This window comes from Xiphophorus maculatus, chromosome 16, assembly GCF_002775205.1.
Source record: "Xiphophorus maculatus strain JP 163 A chromosome 16, X_maculatus-5.0-male, whole genome shotgun sequence".
NCBI classification, from domain to species: domain Eukaryota; kingdom Metazoa; phylum Chordata; class Actinopteri; order Cyprinodontiformes; family Poeciliidae; genus Xiphophorus; species Xiphophorus maculatus.
This window is the reverse complement of record NC_036458.1, coordinates 18,308,285-18,322,110: the sequence shown is the minus strand read 5'-3', so window position 1 is coordinate 18,322,110 and position 13,826 is coordinate 18,308,285. Positions and strand designations below refer to the sequence as shown.

At 39.6% G+C, this 13,826-nt stretch overlaps 1 protein-coding gene across 1 annotated transcript in view; it reads left to right on the top strand.

Moving 5' to 3' along the window:
* The window catches only part of LOC106699835 (protein shisa-9-like), a 99,270-nt gene that overhangs the window by 74,569 nt on the left and 10,875 nt on the right, over positions 1-13,826 (top strand). Inside the window, exon 4 of the mRNA XM_014471419.2 lies at positions 11,140-11,256. Within this exon, the coding sequence (XP_014326905.1) occupies positions 11,140-11,256 (117 nt within the window). The remainder of the gene's footprint in view (positions 1-11,139; positions 11,257-13,826) is intronic.

The window sequence follows — 13,826 nt, the reverse complement described above, 5'->3', positions numbered from 1 at the left end:
TGTGCGTGTGTGTGTGTGTGTGTGTAGGGGTGTGCGTTTTTAGATATGTCTAAAACCAACAAAGAAATGTCTGGTTATTAGTTCTCGGACAGGTCGGCATGTATTTTTCTTTCCCCTCAGCGACTCATGCTCATTATAAAAGAAGCAGCCATTTGTGTGATGAGTGTATCTGTGCGCTTATGTATTTAGCAATGCTTTGTTTTTCCATTTAGAGGGAAGTATTACAAATAGATAACTCAGCTCATTGTAAACATAACCCCACACGTAGAACTACTGCTGTCGTTATCCATCGCACATCAAATTAGACCAACCAGAGGATTATGCTTGTGTAATAATGTCCTTGAGTATGTATACCACACACACACGCCCACACACTAAGCAAATACTTGACTGCTTTGTATTGCTTTTATATCAAGCTTCAGACTCCAAACTTCTCTCTCCCCAAATCTTTTGCATCAGGCTTAAAACTTACTAGGTCATCACATCTCTTCCCTTCCTTTTCCTCCCTTTGAGTCATCCAAGCTCTTTCTTCTCCTCCGTTTCTTCTCTTCCGCTGCCCTCGCTCCTTCTTTATTGCATTGCATCAAAGGTCTTTCCTATAATATTTCACAGAGGGGCTAATATGCGTAGCCCCTGCCCTTTCCTTTACTCTGCATGCATACATAAATAATTAAGTTAATGCATGACTCTCCTCCGTCACACAACCTGGCAAAGCACGCGTGTGTGTTTTTCTCTGTCCTTGTCCACGCGTGTATTCCCCCTTTTTAACCTTCGCCTACGAGTAATACTCAAAAGTTGATTGGCTTCGCAAACCTACGCAGACTTCCTTTCATTATTAAAGAAATTTGAAAAAGTGCAGGTAAAAGATTCATCTCTCTAAAATGATGGATCTCTGCTCATTAAGAATTTATCATTCCTGCAAACTAATAAACTACTAATGAACCACAAATGAAGCTTCCCTCTCTTTAATCAGCCTGCAGATAATTAAATTAGCCACTTTTGTTGATCCTTCCAAGATGCTTAAATCAGTCTGAGATAGTGTTGCTGTGCTGACAGAGACTTTTTTTCCCTACTCTTTTTAATTGGAGCAACAAAACATGAAACAGGCCTGAGATCTTGTTTGCAAAGATCATGCTTTGTGCTAAAAAAGAGCAACAGGACGACTGTTTTTATGGGCTGCGATCACACTGCAGGTCTTGATGCTCAATTCATTTTTTTTGGTTGAAATCCATTTTTGTGTGTGTGCGTATGTGTGGTCGTTCATGCTGCTAAATGATGCGACTGCAGTCAGACTTTTGTGTGGACAGTTTATGACCTCAAAGTGACCCGAATGCACATCAGCGTACTGTTTACAGAAGTAATAATGGACGCCGTCATCTTTGGATCATTTTTAATGTTTATTCAGAAAATTGGGAGCTGATAGGAATGTGACAAAATCATAACAAGACAATAAAGAAAGCACAACGAATGCAGAATTATGACACGCCTCACGGCACTGGTGTAAAGGTTGGGTTGGCGACATTGTTCAGACGCTGCAGACGCTTTGGAAAACTATTGGATGCGTTTCTGATTTAGTACCACATATGGAAGTGGCTCAAATCTGATTTTTTGGGGGGGCTGAAAAAATCAGGATTGGGCCAATTAGACTACCTTGAAATGTGTCAAATCTGGGCAAAAACAATCGGATTTGGGTCGCATTCGCCTGCTGTGCATCATTTAAATATTTGGACTGTGAGTCAACACGTGTAATTGCCCTGGGGGTAAATCAGTCAGCAGAAATGTTTGATCATTCTTTCTTGCTAAATTGCTCAAACTCTGTCAGACTAGATAAAGAACAAATGAAAATATCAGCCACAGATTTTCAGTTGAATTTAGGTCTATGTCCACCCCAGTCCTAAGTCTTTTGCTGCCACTAACAAAGTGTCTCTGATGCATGTTAGCATGTAAGTTTATACTTTTTGAAGCCCCTGTGCTCATATTTAAGCCAATGTAGAAACTTTAGGTTGTCTAGAGGACTGATGCTAGATATGACTCAGGTGAAGGAGAATACTTAGAGAAATGGTGAAGAGTTTCACCTTCTCAGATTAGATACCAGATGTGATGTAACTGGTAGTGGGCTGCTCCTGTTGCGGGCGCCGAGCCGATGCTCGCAGATTAGTAAATGCAAATAGAAGAAGGCCCGGGAGCTGCTTGGCTCAGCCGCTGTGATGAAAGGGCATGTTCGGCTCTCGGATGAGTTTAGTAACTCACTGGTTCTCCAAGTTTAGAAGGAAAGAGTATACCTGTATATGTACTCACACAGACCAGCACAATCACTTGGCGCCAGGCAGGTTGCTCTGAATCGTTTAAAGAAAATGAGAAGCTTGTCTGGAGGGAATTTGCTGAGATCTAAAAGGTGACAGTGAATAATAGTAACACTCCTGCAGGTGTTACACGGTTTTAATTGGGTTACTTATGCTTTCTCCATCCATTATCTAAATATCTACAAATTATTGTAGGTCACTTTTGTTTAAATGGAACAGTGAGGAAGCCTTTTAAAAATATGTCAAAACTTAGCAGGCACAAAGTTATTATTTATCTCGAGTGTGACTTCATTTCTGTTTTAGAAAAACAGTACCAAGTCTAAAGATCCATTAAAATCCAGTGCAATATGGCCGTTTTTAAGCACTTTCATCGTGTCAGATTTGTTCCACAAAACCCTGATGATGAAGGCTTGTCCCCAAATTGGCAAGAGCTAAATAGAAGACGAACAAAACTGCATTTATTCAATCATAATATATGAACAAATGGAAACCATGTGTAAAATTCTCACAGGTTGCCTGGTTTGTTACTCTTTATCTAATTAGTGCTGGGCACAAATGAGATTTAAAGCTGCAAACTGTTAGCTGAATGCTAACATCTGGTTCCACTGAATGTGCACTGGTAAGAGTTTTAGGACAAACGTTTGTTTTATTTTTTTTAATGCAGTGATGGTTTGAGAATGTCTTCCTTGAGAGTAAATTGTTTGCTGTGTGTGTGTGTAACATGTTAGTTTTCCAGTTTCACCACACACTCTCAGTTGGATTTAGGTCCAGGCCCTTGGGCCTTGAGTTTGACACATGTGCGCTAACAGATTTTTTTTTCCAATATTGTCTGTATTTAGTTCTTCCTGTGAACTTTGACCTGCTTCCCTGAAACCTCTGTTACTGTAACAAAAGCCACAGAAGAGAATCAAGAGTAAACAGGTGGGATGAATTCACTGCAAGCTAAAGTGGTGGTGCAGTCGAAATGCTAACTAGCATGAGACACCAGTTAGCAACATTTAGCAAGTCTAGAGGAGAAAAAAGCTCATAAAAAATTCAAATAAGAATCCTAACTTGTTATCTTTGGACTAAACTTAGTTAAAACTTCTTCATTGTAGTTAAAACTTCTAAAAATTTGCACTCTGAGAAAGGAGTAATTTACATGAAATCTAAGCTAGCTCCTGTAGCATGAAATCAAACCCTGCTATCCCCTTTGGAGAATCTTGCCGTTTTTCATCTGGTCGGGTTTTCTTTACGTAACCATTATGTAAAAGAAAAAGGCAACTCTTTTTAATGCAGAGTAAACCAAATAATTACTAGGAAGTAAACGGAGTGCAGCAGCAAACTTTAAAAGTGCCAGCTGCTATTCTAATAATAAACCTAAGAGGTGCTATATCTTTCATTCTGCTAACTTTTTTTTTTTTTTTCAGTATGAGCACAGGAGTTGCAAAATCTCCCCCTTTTAGTGCCGCTCTGTTTTACATCCCTCCCTTCATCTCTATGATTCTGCCGTTTATTATTCCGTTTCTCCTTCATTTGGAGCTCAGTGTGCGCTTCTCAGCTATCTATCCAGTGGAAGAAAAAAACATTGCCCAGTTTTTACTGCTATCTGACTGAGAGCATGCGCGAGGGGGACTGCACGGCGGTTTACTGCATTGTGCGGAAATGCTGACTAGCAGGACTCTGTTTGAAATGTGTGGGATAGAGACAGAAAATAATGGCCTATTTGGGGGCTTAGCCTTCATTTACTCAGCAAATGGAGTGAGTGAGAGAGGAGGAGGAGGAGGAGAAGAATGGAGACGGTACTGAAATAGAGACTGCGGCGTAAAACTCCACGCTCTGACATGCCATTTAGCACCAGTAAGGCCGATTCATTAGAGCATGTAAATAACCGGAGCTTCGAATTATACCGACTGACAAAAACAATTACAGACCAAGTTAAGCACCCAGAACAAATTGTCCAATTCTCGTGTAATTTGGTAAACACAGAGATAACCAATTGGCATGTTAATGCTTGAATTTGTAAGGAGAAAGTGGTCGGGAGTCGATGTTTCAAAGGAGAATTCAATGATTAGAACACAAATTCATATTCTCGTCCCCGAGGGAATAAAGTTAATAACAGCTACGGTTCAATCCATAAGTTGTCAAACACCAAACAAAAAGATACACACACCTTTTTTTTTCTCACTGTTTGAATCAGGCCAACCTTTAAGGTCAGTTGCCAAAATGATTTCTTTGGGTTTTTTAATGAAGCGCCAACATGTGCTTCAAAGACGTCGTAGTTTGAGAAAAATACTACACACGCCCTCACACACAATTCGCTTCACGAGTCAGCAACAGATGGCCCCTTTTTCATTCACAAAGAGAATTATAAGATGAGTTTCAGGAATAAATAGGTGAGCAGGAAAAGATAAAAAGAGACAGATCAGAGGCGATGTAGAAATCTGCTCATTCTTTGTGTGTCTGTGCTTGATTTGGAAAAGGAGGACGTTTTCTTTAGACAAACTTCAAACTTGTAGTGCTTTGAAATATGCGTAAAGACATTAAAAAAAAATGGAACAGGTCCATATGTTTCAGTCATGCCGCCCACACTGAAGAAGCTGCCCTATGCAATAAATAATCAAAGAAAGATTTGGACAATGTTTTTGTGAACCAACGTTTCTATTTCTGGTCGTTTTATCAACAGAAAACAGACTCAGATTAGTCAATTTATGAAAGATTTTCTGGCAACACTCTGAAAAAGACACATATAAAATAATTTTTTTTTCTCCTTACAAACTTCATTTAATGCACATTTGAGATAAAAACCTCAACTAATAGCAAATCAACAATTACTAGGAATGAAAACCAAGATGGCTAAAACCACATTCCTCTGTGAGAATTTCAAAAGTCAACAAGTACAATCGTTCACAAGATGTAGTACACAATTTTATTTATTAAAGGAAAAAACCTCGCCCTGTGAAGAAGGGGGCAAACATTAATTATGCCACCCATAATTAATGTTTTTTTGTGACTTTATAGATCCATTTCCTTCACCACACTGAGGCCTGATCACTGCCTGCAACCAGAACCAAAGTGAATTTGACTGAAAAATCTCAACATATTATTCCGAACTGAGAACTAACTTTACTCAACATTGTATGTGAGAAGGTAAGAAAAAACTACAGGGGTCAGTGTGTTAACAAGCGACGAACATAACGTGCCATATGAATGACATCACAGTGCGTCAGGTTTCCCAAATGGTCATTGAATGACAGCCTTTCTTGATCTAAAATTGTCCAGCCCTACAGGTGTCTGCAGTGTAAAACACCAGGATGCAACAGAAATAGCAAACCAACACATCCCCTTACTCAAACTTTATTTATCATATCGACTTTTAAGGCAGTTTAACTTCTAACTTCTCGTAAAGTTAACAGCTTACACTCTTGAGTTTTGGATTTTAACAGTTAATGACTTATTACTACATGAGTGAAGTTGCCCCCCCACCTTCTTCAAATCAGACAAAATTGGTGTCAAATGTTTGTGCAGCAAAACGTTTTGTTTGTGCTGCTATCGTTTTAAAGATATTAAGAAATGTTTCCAGAGGTCATGAAAGGTCAACCAGTCCCCCCGCCCCGCCCTCTTCACATCAGACAAAATTTGTGTCAATCAACTTTACTATGTTTGTGCAGCAATTTTTTTTTGTTTGTGCTGCTTTGGCTTTGAAGATCTTAATAAAATTTCAAAGGTCATTTTGATTTTGTGGGGGCTGGTTGACCTTTTGACCTTTAAACTTTCATTAATATCTTCAAAGCCAAAGCAGCGCAAACAAAAATGTTTGCTGCTCAAACGTAGTCGAGTTGATTGACACCAATCTTGTCTGGTTTGAAGAAGCAGGTGGGCTGCGGGGTGACCTTTCATGACCTCTAGAAACATTTCTTAATAACTTTAAATTGAAAATCTTTGCTGCACAAACGTTTTGTCTGATTTGAATTTGAACTTCACTCAGGTCTTCAGGTCTTATTACTTGGGATATTATAATTAAATATAAATAAATATTTTGAGTTGTAATTATTATTTCATAGAGATTTAGTTATTATTCGTTTCAGAAACTATCTGTTCAGATCCCATAATGCTTCCCATGAGAAACAGAAGACGTTTGGTTAGCTAAAGATGGAGGTTTGTCTTTCTGAGAAAGATTTTTTCTTCTTCTCTTTGCTTCCACATTGTCGTGAATCATAACTATGACGTTTGATTTGTTCACCAAAGTTCATCTTGACAATTGATCTGGCACCTTCTCGTTCTTGGATTTGACTAAAAATACGACGTACACGGCAAACAACTTTAATTACTTTCGAGCAGAGTGCAGTTTATAAATCAAGCTGTTACATGTAAAGAGACAAAATAATCCAAGTTTGTAAAAAAGGAAACAAAAGAAAGAAAGTAAGTAGAGTTATAAGGGAACTCCATCCTTTGTTTTCAGGATTTCACAGAATACTCAATGTATTAAACAACACCGCACTATTTTTTTTTCCTTCTCTGTGACTCCTACCTCTTTGCATCTATTTTCCTTTCTTCCTCGTTTTATCAGCGTGTACTTGTGTGTGTGTGTGTGTGTGTGTGTGTGTGTGTGTGTGTGTGTGTGTGTGTGTGTGTGTGTGTGTGAGGCGGGGGGGTGCGTGTGTGAGTGTGTGACTGCAGTCATGTCAGAGTAAGGCCGGCTGAAGCCCTTACAGCAGTCAGCCTCTTTGATGTTGAGCCCTGCCGAATTAGGCCATCACCCAGCGGTGCTCTGCAGACTGCCTGCACCCGCACGCCGTCTCTCGCACACAAACACACACGCACACACAATCAAGGTACACACATACCAACCAAAACAAATGCATCCTGGCAGGAAAGCGCGCACATGGAAAATAAAAGTTCCTGTGCCGCTGTTCACACAGGAGCCGTGGACACACACACTCTGCAAAGCCTCGGATGATGTGCTCAGAAATCAACGTCCACAAACATTTCATCGCTCTCAACCAACGCTACACAACCATCTTCTCCGGCACGCGCCTCTTTAATAAACATAAATGTAAATCCTTACGAGTGCCTCCCCTCTGAGGCTTCTGCACAACGGCGCGTCGAAGAAACAACGCGCACACCGCCGAACGCGCATGCAGGCGAAATGTAGGACAATCAGAGAGAATTTATTCAGACTCGCAGGAATACAGGCGAGAATGTGTTCCCTTTTTGGGAATCGGTCGCCTTGGACAGCTTCCTGAACCAGCAGGTCATACTGTATGAAATGGACAAAACACCATTTTTGCTGGCTGTCGCCCTCCGTTATTTACCGGAGAGTTGGAGTAAATAGGTAAAAAGGCAGCGATATGTTCTGTAAGGAATCCCAGTCAAAGTCTCTTAGCAAAAAGCACAAAACAGAAATTAAAACCTATTTAAAGGCAAAATGAGGCAGATATTTTTTAACACATTTCACATTTATCACATGGCAGCCACACGCTTTGACTAATTTTAATGTTACATCATGCGATAGATCAGAAGTAAGAGAAAAATTACGATGGCAAAACCTGCAAAGGCGTTCACCGAAACTGACAGGCCGGGTGAGGAAGCAGCCGAGAGGCTGACGGTTACTCTGGAGGAGCTGCACCACTGAAAATACAGTTTTGTAACCATGAGCCTCATGGTGTGGAGAAGCTTTTCTTCAGTAGCTAAATGGAAGTTGGTGAGAGTTGATGGGAAGAAATCCTGGGAAACAATAACCTTGAGATTGGGGAAATGGTTCACCTTCAAGCAGGACATCTGGTTAGCATTACAAAGGCGTAGATAAAAGAATTATTTGTGTTGCAATGGCCTAATTAAAGTCTAAATCCAATCATGAATCTGTGGCAATATATCCAGCTTGTAGAGACAAACTGACTGAAATAAATTATGTAAAAAGCAGGAACATTAGTAAATATCTCTGAATGATAATGGTGTCAAACTCCAGGGCTGTCATCAAGTCTGGAGCAGAATCCACATGAAACGATGCAAACTGCATCGTCCTCATACGTCCTCTGACCTTCTGGCTGCAGCTGTGTTTGAGCTCATGCGTAAAATAGTTTTGTGTCCCATTGAAAAGGAACATATAAAAATGCTGTGATGACATTTCATATGTTTTATATATATATATAGTTTGCTCGTTTTTACTTAATCACCCAGCTGTTGTTGCCAAATATGATCTGAAATGACCTATTCTGAGTCCCTGGACAAAATAAACTTTGAATTTGGATTTAAATCAAGTGTTAACACAAGATTTTGATTTTTGTAAAAAAAAAAAATTTAAAAATTGAAAATATAAACTAACTTAATCTCTGTAGACATGGACCAGAGTGAGATTTCATACTATGATCATGTTGAGGTACTAAACACATAAAAAGATTTAAAACAACAACATAACATGATCTAGTTGGTTGTATTTAAAAAGGTTCCAACCAGCTTGGAGTTTGTCAAACTGTGTTTTTAACAAGTGACTTTGAAAACACCCCTAAAACTGACTTTCTTTCTTCTTTTTTTTTTGAGGTAGTGAGAAAAAATAAATGTCAGAGTGACAAAAACAACCAGATAGAGTCAACCTGTTTTACTTTAACACTGGTCACTGGGACTTTCTGCAGAAATCTCTCTAAACTGACTAAACCAGAGAAATGGTAGGAGGTAAAAGTTTTAGTTTTAAAATTTTACCTTTGCAATAGGTCTTTATATCTTGATACCCGTAGCTTCCCCAAGTCTATTTTTTTAATCAGTCATTATGAAACTAGTCATCGTTCTAAATGAAAAAGAAATAAAAGATGTATCATTCAAACGTCATATTCGCTGTTCTGCTAAATACTTATTTGTTTTGAATTGCCCTGCAGAATGAGAGTCTGAAAATCCCATTTAGCAGAGAAAGATAAGGCTGGTCAGCGCATTACAGCATCTATGCTGTAATAAACAAACTCTGTCTCTGGTGGCCTGGAACAGCCCTCTGGTCAAACTGGAGACTGGCCAAGGACCTTTCCATCAATTCACTGCTGTTTTTTTTTTTTATTTCTCTCTCTCTGTCTATCTGTGCTTTTAGTTTTCTCTGTTTTTCACTCCCTCTGTCTATTTCTTTCTCTGCGTCCACTTAATTGTTTCCACTATTGCCTCTCTAGTATGAAGACGTGGTGCGGGACGGCCTAAGGAGCTGAAACTACTACTTAAATGTTACGTAATCGCCACAGAATAGCATAAAACGCCACCAACACTACCTTAGCTCAGAGAAAGTTGCCCGACTTCACATTTCTGTCCGAGTAAGGAGAGCAGGTGCTCGTCACCGAAGACAAAAGCCATCTCGGACTTTTCTCGGGAACGCATGCAGCCGGGCCTCCCCTGCACGCCGCGCCACACACTGCGTGTCGCTGCTGCATACCAATTACACGGGGAAGTGAAGATCTATTTATAATTCAATCAGTCAGCACTGGTGTCACATTCCTCGCTCTCTGGCTTTCTCCCTGCCTCTCCGTCCCATTTCCCAACTCGCCTGATTCTCCACCGATGCTTTTCGGTTTGGAGCGCTTGTTTGTGCGCCAGAGTCTGAGTCTGCAACGCCATAACCTGCTGGGAGCAGATTTATTTACGTGTAATTGTTGTGGAGATGATATGAGAGAGAAGCCTGGAGCCAATTTAAGGTTAAAGTTAAAGACTTGGTTGTCTTCTTCTGATCAACATCTGCCAGCTTTTTGAATCTGTTGGCTTAAAAGCAAACTCAAACCCTTTTTTTTTCGTTTGTTTTGGTTACTCAGTCCTCGGTTAAACATGTACCAATATGGCCTCTGGTCTACTTAACACTACTGGTTTAGGGTTTCAGTTTAATCCAATGAATTAGGATTTTAACTTGTGTTCATTAGAGAAACACTTGGTCAAAAAAGAAGAAAGTGTCACTGCGGTGGTTGGTTTTTGCAAACATTAGTAAATAGCAAATAGTAGCATGCATGTCAAAACAGTTTGTGTCCAGGATGTGTGGGGTCTGCAGAGATGTTAGTTGCTCTTTTCCTGACCCAAGACCTGTACCAGTCCTGGACGGTCAGCTGTGACGATCCTCTCTGTATCCTATATATATGCTATTAAGTAGAGCTGTTGTAAAAGAATATTTTCGTACTCAATTATTTTTACGATTAATGGAGTAATCAGATCTCTGTCTCTCTCTGTCTCTCTTTGCCGTTATGCTGCTAGCGCTGAGCAACAACTCGTAGGCAGAAGTAAGAGCGCTGCCCAACACAAATGATGATCCGACTGCAACGCGGTGCGCTAAATAATAACACACAGTTTAACGAAGCTTCGAGGCAGATACATTTTCCTCAAGGAATTTTAATAATCAAGGTACTCAAATCATTCGAGGAATCGTTACAGCCCTACTATTAAGGCAACCAAATATAGAATAATTCATTACCTGGATTATAAAACAAATCATATTCAGGTTCAAATGAATTTGTTTTATTCATTTTCTATGCATTCAGAATCTCGCCTGTCAAGGGGTATCTTTTCTCTTCACCAATTCTCGTTTGCAGTCTCACTCTTTCCCTGTTTTAATCACCTTTCACATCAATTTCATCAACCTGAATTTACTTTCACTTAGTTGACAAATTGATGTAACTGAGGACAATAAAAAAAATGTTATACCTGCACTCTATGTTTTTTCTTTGCATTAAATTTGGTGCAAACTTGATTTTTCCTCTTTTTTTTTTAAATAAAAAAATCCTCAGCAGTGCTTTGAGGTCATGATGTACCAGCTTCTTTCTTTATTTTTCTCAAAGCTCTTGCTTCCTTGTGAGAAAATGACTCACTCTATTTTCTCTCTTTCTGTCTGTCTCTCTTTTAGATCACAACCACTTGAACAATGCAGCTCTATCCCCGCTGGGACCGGCCATGGCCTTGTCTCACCCTCACAACAACCTGGGAATTGGCTTCAATAAGTACACCTCGCTCAAGGCCGTAGGTGAGTTGACCTCCACAGAAACACCGACAAGCATCCGCTCCGACTGCACTGAAAGCGGCAAATCTTTCCATCTGCACCATTTGGATACATTTGTGGATGCTAACGAATGCAGCTACTGATGTAAGACAGAACAAGGAATGCAGAAAAGGTGGGACGGAGTGAAAATCGGAGAAAGCCTCCTTTTATAGTAACGGGTGTCATCGTGGGTCATCATTCATTTCTGAATGCTCAGTCTGATGCCTGACTTTCATATTGCAAAGGATTATTGCAGTCATGATGTGAATATTGTGACTCAATTCACCTGTTCACAAGAAAAAATATTCCAGCATCCTGGTTTTATTACCTGCCTGGTTTTAAATACACAATAATTCCACCTGCTGGAGTTTGCTCTAGCTCTTTCCTACAGAACAACAGTGGAGAGCTTTCAATTGAATTTAAGCTTGTGCGTCGCTCCAAACACTGCCACCTGCTGGTCAACAAGTGCAAGTAACAGTCAACAATCAAGCAAAAATGTCTTCAGCAGCTCGAGGACATTTAGGATACAAACTACTGGTAAAATATATATTGATGACATCAATCATCAAACGACTAATATCACAGTTGGCCCCGCCTGTTGGCTCTTCAGTATTCAGGGATTCACCTACTTTCAGCTTTTTCTGGTGAACGTAGCTATAAATTTGCCTATTAGCTGTTTTATTTTAGCTGGTTGAGGCTGAACTACGCAGGCGCAATGCTACTTGAGACGCTATTGGCTGACGTTTGCAAAGCAGCCAATCACGGAGCGACATTCGTTTTACTTGTTGCCGATTGGCTATACTCCAAAGAGCAGAGATGAGTAGACGTTAGCTTTTACTCGGGACTGTATATAACCGACGTCTATAAGGTTTATTTAGTGTTTGAGGCTGTTATGCAACAACAAAGACTCTCCAGTTAGAGGCTTCTTCAGATTCGTTGTATCCTTCCTGCCCACAGCGAGGTGTGCATTTTTATTGGGTGTATGTAAACTTCTGGTTTCAACTGTACATATTCTACTAAGATGTATGTGTATTTTATTTAAGATTTAGGTTTATTTATCCCCTAGCTTGACTGAGAGATCTGTTGTTGTAAAATTAAACGTAAAACTGATCCTCAAAAATACAATTTGCCTCCTAATTTGTCTACACAGAGCACAACGCTAAAATACCTGTTTTTAAAAAAATCTAAATAGGAACATTTAAAAGTAAAATCAGTTTCCAGAATTTCACATCTTCAGCTTCACCCAGATTATGCTTTTGCAGTAAAAGTTAAAATTTTTTTTATGATCACCAGATCAGACCTCAACTCTGCCCAGCATCAACATAAACACCTCGGCTCACACCGACTCGATACATGAAACCTTTTTCATGCATTTCATGTGTGCAGATAGAAAAAGCACTCTTCGTCTGATCACTGCAGACAGAGGAGGGCGTTGCGACAAAGATGGGGAAGGACAGCCTGACACATGTATGTGTGCTGCTCAACATGAGAGCGCCCATAAGAGCAGGAGAGAAATACATGAGCTGCAGAACCCAGCGAGTCGGGGACAACACGGCTCGGAAGGGCAAACTAATAACTCTGTTTATTAACAGAAGTAAGAATAACACAGAAGTGCAATTAAAGCAGCAAGTAGGAAGGAGGGAAGGGGAAGAAAGACCACTGTGAGCGGCGGCTGAGGAGAAAACAGACGTTCCCATCTCATTATTCTGCTCTGAGTGAAAAACAAAGGCTGATTGCAGCTGCAGCAGAGAACCAACCACTCCAAAAGGAGCGTCAGACACATTTCACCCAAAAACACTTCAAAGTAACAAATCCCTCACACACCGAGGTGCAATATGCTCCGTTCTCGCTCTCTCAATTTCTAAGTACTGAGTCTCGGTTTGAGGACTTGCATGCTCCTCTGTTTGCTACCTGCTCTTAGCAGAACAATGTTACAAATATAAGGACAGACAAGACAGTGGGGGGTTTTATTGTGTCATAAGCCTTATGCATTACTTTGTATATTTTTTATTTTGTTTTAATATTCATCTTATCAAGAATACAGACATATTTGAAGAATGAAACATACCCATGCCAGTAGGTGATGTTAAAGCTTAGCAAAATGAAAAGTCTATGCATTTTTAATTAATTTTAACACCATTCATAATTTCGTACTTCTCATTAAGCAGGAGTCTAGAGTTGGATTTAGGATCATTTTCTATCCATTACATTTTCTTGTCATGTTTTTCAGTGGCGCTTATCTTGCATGTCACAGCTACAGTTCATTATACTTTGTGTACTCTATTTTTTTTTAAAGCAAAAGTTCATCAGGATTTTAGTCATGGTTTTAAATATGGAACCTGTAAAATACAAACTGGATGGATGAAATGCCTTTTGAATTTTGACAAAAGGTGCAAATTCATCAGGAGAAATTAGTTTAGCTAAATATTCACGTTAGTGCCAACTTGATGACTGTGGCTTCTTTTTTAATTTAATTTTTACTTGTCCACAAAACATTTCCATCACAAATAATTCAAGTGTGAAATAAATGGAATAATTTTTACCAAAGAAGTTTT